The sequence below is a fragment of the Homarus americanus genome, unplaced genomic scaffold (genome assembly GCF_018991925.1).
Source record: "Homarus americanus isolate GMGI-L3 unplaced genomic scaffold, GMGI_Hamer_2.0 scaffold2539, whole genome shotgun sequence".
Classification (NCBI taxonomy): Eukaryota; Metazoa; Arthropoda; class Malacostraca; order Decapoda; family Nephropidae; genus Homarus; species Homarus americanus.
Window position 1 is genome coordinate 4,173,180 of NW_024725489.1, and position 20,544 is coordinate 4,193,723.

Below are 20,544 nucleotides of genomic sequence, written 5' to 3' on the forward strand. Positions count from 1 at the left end.
TTTCATTGTACATTTGAGAGAGTAGTGGTGGCGGCCAGTGAGGTGCTTATACTGTACAACTCCTGTCACTTCTCTTAGTGGTTTCTTTCTGGACCGTAAATTGACACTTATTGGGGATATATATAGTTGTTGTTTTTACCTTAGGGCCGTCTTCTATTTTAGGGTCGAGGACAAAGGTAGATGACGTGGGTGTGTCTGCGACTTTTTGGAAAGAGTTGTTGCTGAGGTCCACGCCACGTGTTAGGTGGTGGGAGAGATGTGAGCCATGTTCGTTGCGTAATTGCACGCCTCTGTTGGCAGAAAGCGGCCGAACATTTGTGCAGTAAGAATTTCACTGCGGAATGGAGGGCCCCGAGAGGTGCTGTTTATTTTGGTGCTGTTCTGTTACTCGCCGCTGCCACTAAGATGCTTCACCACGCAGTAATTATTACTAGAACTGAGCTTTGTCCTCTGTACTGATGTCCCTGAACAAATTTTCATTTTCATTTTACATCTTGTGATTCTGAATATCCTCTCTCTCTCTGGCTTTGATTATGAACTAAGATTCTGAACAAAGTGTGTGTGTGTGTGTGTGTGTGTAATAATAAATAATAATAATTAATAATTAACGGTTTATTGAAAGAGCTTGGCAGCCAGAAGGGTGTGTGTGTGTGCGCGCGCGCGCGCGTAGTTCATTCTTGCCTTCATGACTCCTGCATTAAGGGCGTAAAAGCCTGAAGGATCATGGGTTTTGTCAGCAAGTAACAGTGACAGGGTAATGAGTGTGTGGGGGGTCCCGGTACAATTCATCTGTGTGACAAAGCGTGGCAGGTCCCTAATAATGTCAAGTGCCAGGCCTGTCTCTAGGAGGAGACATATGGTCAGGGAGGGAAGAGGTGTTGGTGACAGGGTCATCAGTGGTTTGTAGGTACGAAAGTCAGGAGTTACCCCGGGAGGGAGTTTGAGTGGGGCCCCTGGGAGCCGAGACGGGTGCCAGGGCTTGAGGTCCCCCACAAGGAGGGTGGAGGTGATAATTGGTAGGACATACCTTTTAGTGTGATTGTAATGGCGTGTACGTCGGGAGTGTCGGCATGTGTGTGTGGACACTCCCACCCGCGCCCTCGATGATACTGCTGATGTGTGTCTGTGCCAGGGGTTTATCGGCCCACTGTACAGTTTATAGTTGACCACATGTTGGCTGTGAACAGTTAACCACCACCTGCTGTAGGTGTAGTGTGTTGAGGTAGGAAGATAACCAACACTCGTCTTGTATAGTGCACCAGTCTGATGCGGGTGAGGTCATGGCTACACACGGGGTTAACCTTTAAAGTTGCCAGGTTGTGGGCACCGTAGCATGGTGAGTAATGAACTGGGCAGACACGTGGGGGCCACCTGAAGATTATGCACCCTAGCTAATTTCACCTGATTAAATACCTAGGTTAGGTTAGGTGAGCGTCAGGTGGTACAGGCGTGTGTTCCTCGGGCTGATCATAATGTAAACTATTTCAGAAGGTTGATATATTTGTCACTAGACCACGTGACTTATGTTTATGACCAGGAGTTTGGTAGATTTAATCTGTCGAGAATTATTATTGGGGAAGCAAAGTTGAGGAACATGGGTATGACGGGAGTGGCAGGGAGGTGTGGAATTATATTTAGAGAAAGATGTTGGTGTAAGAATATTAGAAGGGGGAGGGAAGGGGTTAATACTTCGGATTTTGAAGAAATTTAGGAGGAAGGAGACGGTCCTTGCTACTGGCTAGGTAAGCTAATTGTGTGTTAAAAGTCGTCTTGTGCGGGGAGGGACGGGTAGGGTGTGGGCGTGTTGGGATGAGATTCTTTTCTTCTAAAACATACAAATACCCAGTAGTGTAATGTTTTCTTGGGCTCATAGCCTGACTTCATCCAATCAGGTGCGCCACCGCCACTCAGCCACCAAAGGAACTAATATTTCTTCGTCATAACCTCACCCTAACTTTGGCGAAATTAATTGATGAAACGTGTGATGTATGCAATAGACCTGGTGACGTCACGCTCTTGGAACCAATCACATGCTCTAAAATAGTCCTCATTTGTCACCCAAAAAGTGTGTGGCTGGGCTGGAATTTTCCCGGTGATGGTAACTTGACAAGGGCGTGGTGCCTCGCCCACTCCTATATCACCTACACCACCTCGCCGTCCACTTCCCACTACTCGCTCAGTTACGTCGACCACCTACACCACTAGCTGGTCACTAGAAAGGGAAGGTGTGTTTGTCAGCCCTCGCGCGCAGTTAAAAATAACCTCACTTAAGCACATTGACAGACCCTGTGAGTTATCATACTGTACGTAAAATGTAATGCAAAGCTCTGGACTGTTAGTAGAGTTGGTGAAGTTTAGGGGGAGTTAATTTATTAGTGTTTACCCCTCGTTCAGTGTTAGGCCGGCAAGGTAATGTTGTCACTCTTGTTGTACATTATTGTTGTCACTAGACTTTAGATCCACTCGTACACATGTCGGTTCAGAACATGGCCGAGTAAAGTCTTTGGCGAATTTTAGTCTTTAATATATTGGTAAACTACATGTACAGTCGCTCAAAAACAAGCTTCACTGGAGGTCGATGAATTTCACAATGAACATTGCAACTCCTGCTGTCTTGGTTGGGTTGTCAAAATCCTTCCTTCCTTTGTCATATTGTCTGACAATCTTTTGTATCACGTGTCCGTGTACAAAAATTTCATTACAAACTACTGAACCATTTTCAGGGGTTTCCACATTAGCGGCGAGTTAAAGTACAGTGTTACTGGAAATAGCGGAGCAGATGTAGGGTGTGCGAGGTGAAGTATAGAGGGGAGGGAGGGCTCACCTTAGTTGTGGACGAAGATAAAAATACTTGTAGTGAGGCAACTTCACGATGGCATGAACGGCAGTGTCCTGCACAATGGCACCCAGTCTGAGTTCTTTCCCATCCAAACGGGGGTTAAACAAGGGTGTGTACTGGCACCAACTCTCTTCCATTTTCTTGACTGCCTTCCTTACTCGTGCCAGCGCCAATTTAGCCGGCGGGTTGGACATCGAGTACCAGATGAAGGGCCTTTTCAAAGTAAGACGGCTCCAGGCAGGGACAAAGGTGTCAGCAGCTTCCATTACTGAGCTTCAGTATGCAAACGACCTCACCCTTGTCGCTCACACTGAACGCGACCTACAGGAGATCCTGAACACTTACGCAGATGTGTATGCGCACTTCGGCCTTGAGGTGAATGTACAGTACGTAAGACTTGGATTCTCTTTCATCCTGCCTCTGGTTCAGACACACGTCCACCATCCGTCCATCTTAATGGTACTACCCTCTCTAATGTTACCCACTTTCGGTATCTCGGCTCCCACCTGTCCACCACCGCGGACATCGATGAAGAGATTCAGCATCGGATGAGATGTGCATCTCAAGCCTTTGGCAGACTCCGAAACTGTCTCTTCAGCTGTAGGGAGCTGAAATTCTCTACAAAGTTACGTTTATCGGGTAGTGGTCCTCCCCACCCTGCTATGTGGCAGTGAGACATGGGTCACATAAAGGTGGCACATGAAGGCACTTGAAAACTTTCACCAACGTAGTCTACGTTTCATCCCCCGAGTTCGCTGGGAAGACAAGAGAACAAATGCCAGTGTTCTTGCCGACACCAACTGTATAAGCCTCGAGGCTACCAATATCCATGAACAGCTTCGCTGGACTGGCCATGTTACCCGCATGGACGACAGGAGACTGCCAAAGCAGCTACTTTGCAGTCCTCTAATGAATAGTAAACGTAACGCTGGTGGGCAACTGAAAAGGTATAAGGATAGTATTAAGACAAATGTGAAAACGTGCCAAATCGACCCCTTCACCTGGGAGACGATCACTCCACACCGTAACGCTTGGAGGATCTCCACACGAGAAGGTGGCAATATTTTCGAGTTAGCCCGACTGCATAACAAGGCAGACAAGCTCCAACGCCGGAAAGACACTGCCGCAGCCCCTGCCGCACTAGATGTTGCCCCTCACATGTGCAACATTTGTGAACGACTCTGCCGGTCCCGTATCGGCCTCTTCAGTCACCTCAGAACTCGCCAACCTAGGCGACATCCCTAACAACTAGTATCATTGTATGGGTTGGGTGTGAACAGGACTGCCCAGTATGGGCCAATAGGCCCGCTGCAGGTTCCTCCCATTTTTTTTCGGGATTAGCCCACCAGGGCAGAGGTCAATGACCCGCATCAGGGCCTGAGGGCGAAAATATACTTATAATAGTAAAGAAAATAGAAAATATATTAAAATATAATATTCTAATAATAAAGGACCATAAAAAAAAAAAATTAAAAACGTATTAATAGTGAGAAACAATATATGTATGTTGTGTTATCAAAGTAAGAGAGATTATTGAAACCCTGCAATTGTGTGTAAATGAGGCAGAAAGCCTGATCAGCAACCTGGGACTAGGTCCCAATTTTTTTGATGCCATATGACAGCAGAGTCTACCATTAGACAACACATTGTGCTTCCAATATTTCTCAGGCTACCGTCTGTTTGGTAGCTGCCTTCTACCTACTTACATACATTATATATATTATTCTCTCTCTCTCTCTCATATTTCTTTCTATCTGTATGTACTATATATCTGTCCATATCTACGTTGAGGCAGAGCCGTAGATAGTCTATCTACGGAAGATTGGAATTTAGACGTAAGGTTGATCTAAAAAATAATGAAACCATCACTGGTTTACGTACAGGCGGGGGTTGTTTGTGTTTAGTGAAACAATACTGTACACAGTTTTACTGAACCATCATGACCAGTAACAGGTGCAGTTGACACATGCCAGAGTAGAGATAACTGCTTACAAATATAAACTCATTAATGTGTGTTGGTTATTTTAACCAGAGATATGTAAGCCACAATTATCAGTCAAAATGACAAGTGTTGCATTCGCATCACACGCAGTAGATCCGGTACATTTTTTTAGTTTAGAACTTTGTGTTGTAGCAGATAGTACCGGATGTCGGGCGTGTTATCGTTGTTGATGCACACACGGCGTGCTACTCCTATCAGTTGCTTCCTCTTCACCTGAAGAACAGATACTGGGGAGAGATAATGGTGGTACGTGTTGGCGATAAGTGACCGGAATGAATGTTGGCTATAAGTGACAGTAATAAGTGTTGGCAATAAGTGACCGGAATAATTATTGGCGATAAGTGACCGTAATAAATGTTGGCGATAAGTGACAGTAATAAGTGTTGGCGATAAGTGACCGTAATAATTGTTGGCGATAAGTGACCGTAATAATTGTTGGCGATAAGTGACCGTAATAAATGTTGGCGATAAGTGACAGTAATAAGTGTTGGCGATAAGTGACCGTAATAATTGTTGGCGATAAGTGACCGTAATAATTGTTGGCGATAAGTGACAGTAATAAGTGTTGGCGATAAGTGACCGTAATAATTATTGGCGATAAGTGACCGTAATGAATGTTGGCGATAAGTGACAGTAATAAGTGTTGACGATAAGTGACCGTAATAATTATTGGCGATAAGTGACCGTAATGAATGTTGGCGATAAGTGACAGTAATAAGTGTTGACGATAAGTGACAGTAGTAAGTGTTGACGATAAGTGACAGTCATAAGTGTTGGCGATAAGTGACAGTCATAAGTGTTGGCGATAACTAAGTACACAGTAAAAAAAAATATCTATCCACACTGAAGCAGACAGACCACGGACTATGGATATTGCGAGGTGTCAGTTTGGTCCTGCCCCACGTTGGCCTGTATCAATAACCATCGTCCGTGGTGTCGTATGGTTTGATAGTGTGGGTAGATGCAGTATTTTTTTTTTTAGCGTGTGTACAGTAAGGTGTTGGAGGTCGTGTTGTGGCTGTTACTATTATTTTCGTTAGATTTGGCGGGAAAGTTAATACGTTTGGGAAGTCCATGATGGTATATATACTGGTACATAATTACCTTAGTTTGTTATATATTGATGAACTTGATTATCGCATTAATGTACCACGGTAGTTAAGTAGGAGGTTGGCCGCGTATAAGAGCAGCCGCTGATGTATACATAGGTAGATTAAGGGAGCTGGAAATGAAGGGAGGGGGAATGTGACAGGGGGAAGTTCAGTAATAAGAGAAGGGAACATCGGCTCACTGTGCTAGCTTATCAGTGTTAACCTTTTTCACACCTCGTTACGTCTTGCCGCCACACTCCTCCACTCACCACACCCTTCCTTGCTCGTAAATTTTAGTAAGTTTTTGATGGTGTATAAAAAAAAAAACAACACTGCTAGCTTGTCGTCATCCTTGTGTACATCTGCTATTCACCAGCAGTAACCTGTCTGCAGTTTCCTGAAATCTGGCGACTGATAGTGTTGGTGCCTGGTTACAAAGGTCGGGTTACAGCCGTCCTCCATACTCCGCTGCCACTTGGTCTGGCTGGGTCTCTCCAAATTGAACTGAGCCAAGGTCATGACTGAGCCCCACTACGTAAGATGGGAGCGTATTGATTTGAACCTGTTGTTACCTTCCATACACCAAGTGTATGCACAAAGCGTGTGTGAAAAGCAGTGGCATTTTGTAGGTTTCTTTAAATGTCTGTGAATTCCAGATTAAATGAGCAAAATGTTTGAGTTTACATCAATGAGGCTTGTTATTTACACACGATACATTTGTAGAAGAGGTGGACCAGCATCAGTGTTGTAGTAGTGCACACTGGCACCTGCCTAACATTAATACAAACGAGAGGTTGTTGTTACTATCGACGAGGACACTGTAGATCGGGTAAAGACGAGTCTTACTCGCTCGTGAGTCACATTTGCTCACAGGAACGGGTCTGGTGGGTTACGGGCGGACTCCCAACCCGGTTAATCAATGGCGTCTATCCGATCGCACAGTCCTCGCTGTATAGCTACTAATGACAATTAATCCACCTAGCAAGGATAAGAATGGCCCTGGTATAATACAAATATTCAGGCACTCATTTAAAATTAAGATTACAAAACCTTTGCTACTGGAACTAACCAAACATTTTCTAAACAATCAAAAACATTAAAGTGAATTTTCATATGAACTAACCCAGTTTCCTCCTTCACTTTATACACCACAGATAGTGACCAATATACTTAAATTATTAGTAAAAATATTACTTAGAATATCTACATAAGAAAAGGTTGACTCTTACAGCCTCTGCAGGTTTGAGGATCTCGCATTGTGATTGGTGTGCAGCTATGCCTGACCAGGTAGTTTGTCTCGCCCTCGTGTAAGGCGTACACTTACAGGACATCTCTGCAGTGCTTAGAGTCGACGCCCCGCTTTTGGGAGGTGTGTATGCTTGGCCATAACCTCGTAATGTAATAAAAACAAATCAGTCCCGATGACCTGACCTAACCTCACTTTAAGCATCTTAATTTACACTCCCTCGAGAGACGTCGAGTGAGGGGCGATATGATCGGTGTATAAATGGAAGTCAGGGTTAAACAAAGGGGACATTACAAAGGTACTCAAACTATCCAACCAGGAGCGAACTCGAAACCATGGTTTTAAATTAGACAAATTTAGGTTTAGGCACGAAATAGGAAAGCTGGTTTGGAAATCGAGTAGTGGATGAGTGGTACAAGTTACCAAACATCATCAACTCGAATACGCTGGATAGCTTCAAACATAGGTTGGGTGGATATATGAGTGATAGGGGTTGGGTGTAAATGGGACTGCCCAGTACGGGCCAATCGGCCCGCTGCAGTTTCCTCCATCCTTATGTTCTTAGGACTTCCCCGCAGTAACTAAGAGTTCTGTTCACACCTTTTCAAACTTTACAACTGGCTAATGCTTCAGACAATTACGCAGATCGATTATGTGCTCAAAATGCCAACTGGATCGCAACGGTGGGGTCTGTGCCTCCTGGACTTTAAAAAAAAGCCTCTTGGATTATGTAACGCAACGAAGGATTTACCCAACATAATGACAACCTTCTTGCCAAATTGGATTGTAGTACAACAATCATACCTTAACTATTAAGTGTTAAGACTTCAAGTAAATTGGACTGGTGGGATCATGTCATTAAATTGATATACCTGTAATGTACTGGTGGTACTTACTCGGTGTCAGCAGAGAAGGGGAGGCGAGATGGTGTCCAGTGGGGAACTGACAAGATTTTCTTAAATGGTAGTCTAAATGTGATGACCTTTCACAAGTATATGAAGTCTTAACAAATTTGTTACTTGAGGAGGTGCGTTGGTCAACTAAACTGCTTGGCTGTATGATGGTGTATCCCTCGTTTCTTTCTTGTCAGGGTGCTGTACAATACTTGGGGGTAGTGAACGTTTGATCTTGAGAGACGATCATTGCCAGGCTGCTGGGAAAGAGATACCATGTACAGTATTTAAGCGACGAGGACGGTGTAGTGTTTTGGTGTATTATAACGAGACGACATTAGAACGAAGGAAACTGCAATAGGCCCAATACTAGACAGCCCTGTTTACACCCAGCCCATATCACTCGTATGTCCTTCTAACCTGTACTTGAAGCTTACCACTTCTTACGAGTTATTGATGGTGTTTTGTAACTTGTTCCACTCGTCCACAACTCTTATTTCCAAACCAATGCTTCCGCAATTCCCGCCGAAATCTAAATGGTTAGATGAAACTTTCTGGCTATATGTTTCTCACTGTTAATTTGTGTGTCAGCCCTGCAGCGTTTTGGAAAATAATAGTATCCCTTAAATTTTGATACTATAATAAGACGTGTGAGGAGTGATGAACATGCAAGAATTGGGAACACGACAATAGTACTGTATTAGGTATAACACAGGCTTAGCTGGTGTAGTCCGTGTGTGGCACAATTACTGTATATCAGTGCTAAGGCTCCATCTTTATTATAAGGTTACTGAATGAAAGTGACTAGACTTTACTGCGTTGCCAAACTGGTGTTTTAACTGCGTCACGCCGCCACCTGGCTCACGAGGTTCGTTTATGGGGTGTTGGCATCACCTGAAGATCCCCCCTCCCCTCCCCTCCCCTCCCCTCAGCTTATTTGATCGTAAACATTTACTTGTACTGATGTTTGAATGAATTTTTCATGCCTGATCGTCTGTATCACTGCTGAACTTGTCGTGGCAGAATTATTACGTCTCGTCTACTTCAAATAAAGCTATTGTTTGGTTCATAAATGTGATCACTTGAAGATTAACGTAACGTTGATATAATTTAACCTAACTCCCAAATTAACTGGGAGCTAATCATCAGGTGATCTATTGATCTATATTATTTAGGTTGGCAGGTGTTATGGTTAAACACCTGTATCGTGACTCATGTGTTTGACGTCACTTCTCTCACCGCTCCCTGCCTTACCTCCACTCCTCGCCCTCACCTACAGGCACCTGCACAGCTTATTACCAGCACCAGACTCACTAATTCACCATATCATTTACATAATTTGAGACATTTGTGGAATTTTCGTATTCTACAGTATAGCTTTAATATGAGGAACAAGTTAAACGTAGGGTATTAAGTAAAGCCCCAGGTATGGTATCAACCAAATTGTCATGTGATAACACTGGTCTGGTTTCCTGACGTATAGTGTTGTGATCTGGCCTCGTATGTTGATAACGTTCCTATTTTACTGACGGGTATTATCCACTGTTGTTTCTGTGAATATATTGTGTTAACGTTCACATTTTCCCCATTCATTCATCAGAATTGCATTTTGTGTACTATAATGAACAAATCGGTACTATATTGCCCCCATAACAGGTTGATAGCCCATTTCTACATCACTGGCTTTTAAATAAGAATTAGATTAACGATTGGCTTTTGTATTACAGGTGACATTCCCGGACATGGAGCGTGTGGAGTGGCTCAACAAGGTAAGCTCCCCTGGCCACTGAGGTGACGGGATTAAGGCAGCGCTGAGGTGGCAAGTGACTCTAGCCGCCGCAAATTTTATTACCTGGATTGGAGGTTTTATGGGAGGGAGCAGCACCACCAGGTCGAGCCTTGTACCACTGCGCCACCCTCACCGTGCTCTTCCCTCGTCTTCCTCCCTCCTCATCTTCCTCCTTCTCCCTCCTCAGCTTCCTCCTCCTCCATCTTCCTTCTCCCTCCTCCTCCCTCCTCATCTTCCTCCCTCCTTATCTTCCTCCTCCTCCCTCCTCTCATCCTCCTCCTCCTCCCTCCTCTCTCATCCTCATCCTCCTCCTCCTCCTCCTCCTCATCTTCATTCTCCCTCCTCCCTCCCCTGGCCACACACAGGAGAGCAAGATTCCTCCATAATCCTCCTCTAATGGCAAGATTGCCGACATATTAAGATAGTATCCACTTTTTTGCACTTAGTAACTATATCAGTTCTCATGTATAGAACCAAATACACAATGTGCTTGAATACTTCTCACGCAAATGTGAATAACAAAGTGTGAGGCCAGACATACTGCCTCACACGCTTGTACTCACGCATTTGTGAATAAGTTACCCTTCATGTATAGAACTAAACAAATAATGTAATTGAAATACTGCGTAACATTCAGTGCCATAATATCCTGACCACGGGGGTTAATTATTATGACCCATTGTAAACTCTACTGTAATCCTTTTGCGCTACCGCTCACAGGATGAGTGTGGGGTGCACAATAAAGTAGCCGCTGTAAACGGCAAAATCAAAATCACAGGGACGAAATAAACAGACTTAACTTAAAATATTGGGGAAAAAATATGGATGTCAGGTAGCTAGATATGACTGGAGGCAGGGGAACACCCCAGTAGATCACATGTTAAATTTAATAGTAAAGGATTGATAACTGAAGAAATGGTCTGTGTTTACATGTCATAATAACGACAAAGAAGTGTAGTGGGGAAGTAATGAAAGGAAAATATGGACACAAATGGAATATCATTTACATTTGTTTATTAATCTGAGTTCTGTACATCTTTTAACTGATTAATGTATTTACAGATAATCCGTCAGCTGTGGCCTTATGCTGGTCATTATGTACAAGATCTATGCAAATTTTCCATTGAGCCCAGTATGCGCACTGCATTGGAAGAATATAAGCTATATGCCTTCAAATTTGAGAAGATAATTCTTGGAGACACACCTCCCAGGTTTTCTGGTGTGAAGGTTTACGATGACACTTCTCGCCATGAAATCATCATGGATATGGATTTTGCGTAAGTACAGTACAGTACTGCATACAGTACAGTATTATTAACATATTTTTTCTTTTAGGTCGTCCATTTCATGTAGTCAGCCTCATTTAATTCTTTCTACATTGGTTTATTTTTAGATTTCTATTTCCGGTTTTCAGGAGAAGGATAATCACAACTGGACGGATTCTTAGAATTTATTGCTTTGTACTGGACTGGTTTTCCTTGATTTTCGAAATATTTGCTGATACTGGGCTGACTTTGTATAGAAGCACTGTACAATCACTCAAATTATCTATACAAAATTGTATTAGAAAATATGACACCAGAAGGATTTTGACAACCCTACTGAGAAAATAGGAGACTGTTCATTCAGAAATTCATTGACCCCCCCCCCCCCAAGTAGATGGATTTTGAATGATTGTACATATCTACTGTATACTGTACAAGTACTATATTGAGAAATATTGTATTAGAAGTAGTGTACAGTATGTTCTACAGTACTGAATTTTGTCTTCCCAAATTTAGATAATTTTTTTATATATTTATACACAATATGGAGAACTAGGGTCACCAACTATACAGTACTCACCTTGGTAATTTATTTATATCCCCACTTTGTTTTGGTCATATCCATACATCGTCTTACTCCATCCATTCAACTGCCCCAGACTTATTTTCTCTCGTTAAAAAGAGAATGTGTTGAGGGACTCCATATGAATATGCTGTGTGGCTGTGTTGTGAAAATAGATAGTTTTATTTTAGTTACACTTGATTGATTTGTTGAGGAATTGTCTCATTTGTATTACAGGTACCCTGGTACTTTGCAGCTACAGTAGCGGGTGGGGAGCATATTTTTTTATGACAGGTTTAATTAGTAGCTATTGTGGGTCTAAATTTTACCATTCTCCAGGTCTGAGGGTGAATCACAATTGAAGATGGTAGAATACAGTGCCAGCCGCACTGCCACCTTGTGTACTGAAACAAGGCTTGTTCTACAGTACAGTAGAATGCAAATGTGACCCCACTATTCGGGTCCGACTAATTACCCAAATGTAGCCAAATATAGCCGGAATGAAGTCAAATAATGGTCCTAGATGAATAAATTGGACTGCCAATCACTTCTCGACTAGTATTTAGTGTCAGTCACAAAAAATTGGAAAACTTACTTTAATCTGAGTTAATAGATCGCGTGCATGTACTGACGGAGCGAGGAATTACCCAAATGTAGTCGCAATGAAGTCAAATAATGGTCCTAGATGAATAAATCGGACTGCCAATCACTTCTCGACTAGTATTTGGTGTCACAAAGTCACAAAAAATTGGTAAACTTAATTTAATCTGAGTTAATAGATCAAGTGCATGTACCTAATCTAATCTAACCTAACCTAACCCAACACAACTCAGATTAAATTAAGTTTACCAATTTTTTGACTGACACCAAATAATAATCGAGAAGTGATTCACAGCCCGAATTACGCTTGTACAACCATCATTTGACTTCATTGCGGCTACATTTGGGTAATTCCTCGCTCCGTCAGTACATGCACGCGATCTATTAACTCAGATTAATGTAAGTTTTCCAATTTTTTGTGACTTTCTGACACCAAATACTAGTCGAGAAGTGATTAGCAGTCCGATTTATTCATGTAGGACCATCATTTGACTTCATTGCAACTATATTTGGCTACATTTGGGTACATTTGGGTAATTAGTCGGACCGCCACTATTCTATTACACCAGGATTAGCCCTCCAGGGCACATCACTGACCCAAATCCGGGCAATGTTGTTTGCTAGTTGCTTTACCTATGTTGTTGAGCGGTGTAATAATTCTTGGCCTCGACAAATGAGAATTTTTGAGAATTGCCAGTGGGACTATCACATGCTTTATTCAGAGTTCTCACGATTTTTTAAGATGCAGATGGACTAGTGTAATTACGAAACTTGTCAACATAAGACCTTAGTACTGTACAGTAGTTCAAGTGTAATGGTAACATTGTCAATACTTTGTGAAACCTTCTTTCTTGGCAGATATTATAGAAATTATTTCATTGTTAGGCACCTCAAGAAATGTTTGGTGTTATTTTCATATTGGTGGACAGCTTAACTGATTGTTTTTACTCAGGTATGCTGGAGATTGCAAGTTTGAAGTGAGCGTTTCCAAGTTCAAAATGGGCATCAAGGATTTACAGGTAAGATTTAAAAATAGATTTTACTCTTGATGCCTATTCATGTGCTGTATTACAAAAGTTTTATGCCAAGTCGAACTGAGTAACTGCATTTTGTGAGATGTTTCTGTAATGTACGGTAATTGTTGATACTGTACAGTAGTATATAACCATTTAACAGTGTTGTTATTCAGTGTATGTCTTGCAAAGAAATAAGCTGGATATTGGAAAAATTATTACAGTAGCTAAATCCTCCTCTTGTAATATGAGAAGGGTGTCGATAGGGTCTGGTTTATCCAAATTACCAGTTAATTGACCCCCAGTTTGTGTGTTTTATGGTGATTATGGTTTGTGAATATAAGTACAAGTAGATGATGATATTTAAAGTTCCTGTTATGTGTAATGTCAGAAGTTGGAGGGCAAAGAATCCTATAAAGATGAAATTAATTATTGCTATGGCAGAAGCATGTTTCCTGTCTTGACTCCTAGATCTTGTCATATTGCAAATGTTTTCCCTTCCCAAGTCCATTTCTTCCTCAGTGCAGGGTGGCCAGAATCGACAGTAAAACCTGCAACCTCATTAGCTGTTATGCATTCAGTGTACCCGTCTTACTAGATGTGTTCTGTGAATGTATTCCCCTTTCACAATATAATCCCAAGATATGAATTTGATGTGCCCCAGTCCTTTCAGTTTGTCTTAAGTATTCCCCATATTTCTATCTTTCAGGATTACTCTTACAATCCACCACCTCCAAAATAATGGAGAATCTTAGTACAGTGCAGTGATACTGTATTTGTATTAAGTTGCCCAAATGTGTATCGAGGTGCACATTCTCAAGATGTTAGAAAACTTTATTTCAATATTCATAAATATGTTAATTTTGAGAATAAGTTACCGGTAGATTAGGTTAGTTTGGGTTGGTTTAGGAAATGTGGTTAGGTTATAATACAGGGTGTCCACATTGAAATAAAACAACTTGAAGCCTTATAATTTTTTTTATTGAATAATGCAAACAGGAATATTCACAAAGCTCATAGTCAGTATGCACGAGTTTCATTTGGTGTACGATTACATATCATTTGCGTACTTTAGGGTAGACATTCAACATGGTATGCACTGTTCTTGGCTGGTCAAGTCACAATGGTACTCAATTTCCCTCCACATTTCCCTCCACACATTTTGTGACATCTTGGTGGTTACGGAGGCCACCGCCGATGGGATGTGCTCTTTCAGCTGAACACTGTCCTGCACCTTTGTACAATAGTAGTACCCCGATTTATGCGGTCAATTGAACCCACAGGGTACCGCGGAAAGTGAAAACCGCGTAAAGTGAACAACAGAACGTATGGGATTAATTCCAATAGAGACTGGCCCGACCTCCGAACTCCACTTTTTCCGACACAATACCTATGTTGTAGTAAAAATAACATCTAAATTTTATGATGGTATGCTCACACAATTAATATTTAAGAGAAATACAGTCGCCAGGTTAATGTCCATTCAAATAATGGACTCAAATCCCCCCCCGCCTCTTCCCAGCTCACTAGCCCCTACCTCTCTGAGAAATGTTTGGGTGAAAACACTAGATTCTAACATTTAGTAATAAATAATACCTTAGACTAAAGTTAGGATAATATAATTGACATTTCTGGATTCCTTGCAGGTCAGGGAATATTTTGAATGTAAACTTCATATATTTTGCACAAAAGATAAAATATTTGCTTTGTGTAAACCAAATTATTACATTAGATCTAGAATTTGTATGTCTAATGCAAAATCCATGATGTTTATATTCAAAATGATCATCATATTGTAAGAGTTCCAGCAATGTACATTATATTCTGGCTGGGTAATTTGTATGAATTTTATGAGCTAAATAAAAAAAAAAATTATAATAATTAAACTTCACCGCGCGTATATGAGTAGATGCACCGCGGAAAGTGAAAGTCCGGTTCTGGCAAGGTACGGCGTAAAATGAAACCGTGTAAAGCGGGGTAATACTGTACTTTGGACTTAACATAACTCCAAAGAAAAAATAAAGTGGGGTAAGGTCAGGTGATCTCGGTGGCCAGGAAATGGGTCCGTCTCTACCCAGCCAGCGATCTGGCACCAATGCATCAAGAAAGGAGTGGATACCATGGGACCAGTGGGATGAGCCCCATCCTGTTGGAATATGAGGTTCAGTTGACAGTCCTCTACCTTCATTGTCACAAACTGCTGAAACATATCTTAATTTTTTTCAGCAAAGAAAAATGGGCCAACACTCCTGTTATGCATAAAACTACACCAAATGATATCTTTTGAATCGTCTCTATTGACGTCATGGGTAATGTAGATTCTCTGCTCCTCAAATGTGGCAATTGTCTATTAATGTGTCCCAGATGGACTTCCTTGGGCTTCTGTGGAAGGCAGCAAGTATACATTCAACATCATCCTCTGCTATTTTAGAACACTCCCAGTTTCCTAAAATTGTTTCATTCATGTGAACAGTCACTTAGGATTGATGGTTCCTGAATCCTTACCAAACGTTGTGTGGAATCGTCATTGCAGTGACTCATTTCATATAGTGGGGTGGCCATAATTCAATCTTAAAAAAAAAATAGGTGTATGGTGTGGTAATTATGCAAGCTTCAACATCCTCACAATTATACACAAGAATTTAAAAGTTTTCAGTTCAATATGGTTACCCTGTAGTTTCAGTATGTACAGTATAGATATGTAGCTGCTGTACTGTATTTTCTCAAGTCCAGTACTGTACCTGAAGTTAGTTTTCTGATTCCCAAAAATATTTACAATGCTGGGAGTTAGAGTGCTGATTTCAGTGCATGCTGGTTTGGCTGCCACTTATAATTTAATATGTACCTTTCTTTATGCTGTACAGTACATACTGTGTTTTTCCATATGAAAATGAACTTGATGTGTGTTTTCTGAAGGATCTGAGCAAGTAAATAAATGATAACTTGGTTCCACTCAGATCACTGGTAGGATGAGAGTGGTGATGAAGCCATTGGTGAGACAGATTCCTCTTGTGGGAGGCCTGCAAGTATTTTTCCTGAATAACCCAGATGTGGACTTCAACCTCATTGGTTTGGCTGATGTATTTGACATGCCTGGATTAAGGTGAGAGAACTTATCAAAGTTGAAGTTTTTCATTAGATTGATTTTCAAAGGAATTTTTGTACTTTACAAAAAGTGAATTGCACTTAATTATTGTGGATGATCCCAAAATCATATTGTATAGTGTTGGAGAAGGGGAGGGTACTAATTATTTGTGGAGAAACCCCTTACTAAGTGCTTCAATGTCAGATGATAAATTAATTAATCTTGAATAGGAAGCAGTCTTGTGTGGAATATACATACATAACATGAAGTATTTCCTGTGCAAATTCATCTTGGTGCAATGGAAACTTGGCTTTTCCAGGTATTGTACAGGCATGTTAAAGTAAATTGTACTGTGTAGCCTAACTGACTTAGTATGATGGGAATTTTGGAATGCGAGTATGATGGGAATTTTGGAATGCGAGTATGATGGGAATTTTGGAATGCGAGTATGATGGGAATTTTGGAATGTGCATATGATGGGAATTTTGGAATGTGAGTGTAGAGGATGAAGATGAGAAAGATGTTCAGTGAGGAAATCTATAGTCAGAGTAGAAACCTGTAAAATTGGTACAGTATGGCCATTGGTTGTGGAAATTATTTTCATCAATCACACAGTATACATGTACCTTTCTCACATGACTTGATGTGGAGTTTGTTGAATCAGATATGAGATAATCATTTGTCACTGGGGTATATTTTTCAGTGAAGTATTTTAGTTTTACATTTGAGTGCTGAAACATTAAAACGAGTGTTTGGATTTTGTTTTTCAGTGATATCCTGAGAAGTATTGTGATAGAGCAGATTGCTCACATGATGGTGCTGCCTAACAGGTACCCCATTCAACTTGTCGAAGACATAAATACTGCAGAGCTAAAATGCCCAACTCCAGCTGTGAGTTTTGGTGGCTGTATAGTGTTGTTAATTTTGCTCTTCACAAGTTTCAGGAAATGGGTACAGGTTCTAGTTAAACTGGTAAAAGTAAAATGGTTTCCACTTGTTTGTTTTGGTTTTGTCTGAAGTATATTTTCAAATCCCAATTAATTCAAGAGAAACAGATGCATTGCTTCACAAGAGAGTTAGTGAAGGAAACATCATTCAGAGTGATCCTTTGTGAAATATTTTATAAGGCAGTCGCTTCAGTTGATTTTTCTCCTAATTAGTTTCAATATTTTCCAACTTAATTTGTCCCACCAAAAAATTCTAGTGTAGTACTGTATTTATTATATACATTGAACCCTCGTTAATATGATATTTCAGGATAATTCAATATTTTTGTTTGTCAAGGTAGATTTAGTGAGGAGAAAATTCAATTCCATTTCAAAGTTAGTCCTGTAGCAAATGTCATATTCACTGCCTAATTAATATGGGTGTAAAATAATGGCTCATTCAGAAAGTTGGGCCAGAATGTGCAGTATAAACTGGTAACATCTTGAGCATCAAAGAAACCTTAATAAAAAATATTACCAAATGACTAATGGTTTAATACTGAGCTATGGTGAATTTTGTTAGGTATTACTTATGGTTTCTAAAAATGTTAAATGAACATCACCTCACCAGGGTGTCCTCCGTATTAATGTTATCGAGGCTCATAATCTGATGAAGAAAGATATTGGCATCATGGGGATGGGTAAGTCCGATCCATACTGCATCCTGCGTTTGGGTGCCCAGAAGTTCCAGACCAAGACCATCAACAACACTATAAATCCCAAATGGGATTTCTTCTGTGAGGTTAGTCATAACCATGTCCTATATTTAGTTTTTAATGTAATCAACGAGTTGTTAAAGTGAGAAACCAGGATTCCAAAGACAAAAGCTTGACTGAAGTTAAAAAATAATTGAATAAAACTTAAGTTAGCTAAATCTTTCTAAACTATGGAATTTCATGGAAAATGATACTTGGTATGACAGATCCCCAAGAGCGAGCCAGTTGAGAGACTTGAATACCACTTGAGCAATATGTTGTGTGTTTTGGTCTTGTTCTGCTACAAAACATGAGCCTCAGGGTTTGATGCTACCACCGATGCTTCTGTTGGGAACTAAGCTCTGCTCTTAAGAGTTTTTATTGCACTTTTTATGGTTGTTGGCCACAATCTTAATTGTTAGTATTTTTACTTAAAATTTATGTTGTGTTGCACACATGCTAGTACTTGTTAAGCTGGTTTAGGTGTTGGTTGGTGTGTTCAACATGAGGGATAATGCCTCACTTTATCAGGCATTCCTTAATATTTTATCTCGATTCTAAGGTAAATGTGAACCTGATCTATTTTTCCAGTATTTTAATAAAGACTTAATTTTGTAATCTGACATTGCTCCTTGGGTGTACAGTATACCATTAAAGGTATTGCATCTTTCTTGGTCTTCATAGGTGGCAGTATCCCTTAATTCTATTCAGAGCAGAGAGCTGGGTATTAGCTAATACTTGATAGTCAATATTACAGGTCTACTGACAGTGGAGTGTGTAACGTTAGTTCTTCTATAACAGTACTACCTTTACTGGATTGGGTAATATGTTGGAGAAAGGTGTGAGGCTATGAGAATATTTTTGTGGTGCCTCCTGTCTCCCAATTCCAGCTGGCTCAGATATCCGGGAGTCTTCTGAAATTGGCATTCGGTTAGATATGAAGGACTCCTATGAAATCCAGTGTCCTGAGTTGTGATTGAGTGTTTCACATCCCTTCCAAACTCCTATAAGGGTGCTAAATGGACTGGAACTGAGGTGGAGGATCTTTCCTAATTGTTTTTAGGCACAGCTGGAATGTACTAAGTTTTAGGTATTTGGGAACCTGGATTTCAGCCCATAAGCTTCCTGACTATACTGTACAAGTAACTCTATCCTGGTTCTGTTGGAAAATAGGATATGGGGATTAATCTTCCATTTCTACCAGATAAAAATTGCGACTTCATATTTTCCCCACCTCTACTAACAGTTGTGTAATATTTCAAAGTGATTCTGATCTTTTAAAATGTTGTTTCTGCATAATGTAGTATTACTGATACGGAATTGGTCTTGGTATGCTTTATTGTGGGTAAAAATAAGTATATATTAACTTAATCCTCTGTGAATTTGCTACCAGAGTTTTACAGTTAATTCATGTATAATACTTCTGATAAACTTCCTGTGCTTATGTTTGAAATAATGAATGTATGCATCTTTATATAATTTAGCTAAATATCTTTCTCGTCAGAAACGGTCATCTTAACGATTATGAATTAACTTGTTTTGAAATACATCATTACTTCAGGGCAAAATCAGACAGGTTTGCAACTGCCAATCAGCTGTAACTCTTGAGGAGGGGGCAGGGCATCTTTTCTCAGCTGAGAAAAAATGCACTATAATGGCTGGTGTGTCGATGTTATACCTCTCCAGCTCCTTTGCCATAAGGGCGGTTCTTCTTTCATGGTGCTTATTTGTACCTGTATCCAGAAGGTTCCTGACATTCTATGCAGTAACCAAGAGAGGCGGTGTAATTTTTGTTTTGATCTGTGATTATGATTGTGTTTTTGACTGCTTAAGGATGACCTTACTGGGTGTGGTTGCCCAGTCAGGTTTGTTCTTTAGGCAGGCTATGTTTAGGGCACCTTTTCTCGCCCCCTTCCTCATGTGGGGTGAGCAGAGTGGCTCCTCGAAGGGCTGCTCAGTCGCATAGACCGGATCGGATTGCACTGCTGCCTACCTAGATCCCAGTGCATAAATAACCATCTTATCTATGCCGCCCATGTGCAGAGTTGTGACCAGAGACTCCTGTCATCTCTGCCTGTCCCCGTCACCACAGAACTTTAGGGGGTTGAGATGATGAGAAGCATGATGAGCTGGATGACGGCTGTGCACGAGTTGATTTATGTGGCGAGGCAGGAGTGCAAGCTGCAACCACACATCTTGGCTCTCCCCTTTCCTGATCCAGTGGTGGCAGTGTTGCAATGACTGGGGAGAGGGAGAGTTGCAATGGATTGCTGATAGCCCAGTTTGTTGGGTTTTGCCTTAGTAGCCTGTCCATCTTGCATTGCCTTCCTCTGCCAGTGAAGTCGTTGGGCTCCCATGTTGGTACCCCTCTTGTGCCTATACTGCCGTTAGGGTCTTGTTGGAGCTCTGTAAGCATGTCTGCCTGATGCGGGGCTCCACTGCAGATTTTTTGTTCGAGGTTTACTCCCATAGCCTTAT

The 20,544-nt window shown here is 41.1% G+C and overlaps 1 protein-coding gene across 9 annotated transcripts in view; it reads left to right on the top strand.

Moving 5' to 3' along the window:
* The window catches only part of LOC121865021 (extended synaptotagmin-1-like), a 98,492-nt gene that overhangs the window by 30,119 nt on the left and 47,829 nt on the right, over positions 1–20,544 (top strand). For all 9 annotated transcript variants that reach the window (XM_042364317.1, XM_042364314.1, XM_042364321.1 and 6 more), the window contains exons 2-7: positions 9,799–9,840; positions 10,923–11,137; positions 13,240–13,306; positions 16,258–16,403; positions 17,156–17,276; positions 17,943–18,113. In XM_042364317.1, coding sequence (XP_042220251.1) covers positions 9,799–9,840; positions 10,923–11,137; positions 13,240–13,306; positions 16,258–16,403; positions 17,156–17,276; positions 17,943–18,113 — 762 coding nt within the window. The remainder of the gene's footprint in view (positions 1–9,798; positions 9,841–10,922; positions 11,138–13,239; positions 13,307–16,257; positions 16,404–17,155; positions 17,277–17,942; positions 18,114–20,544) is intronic.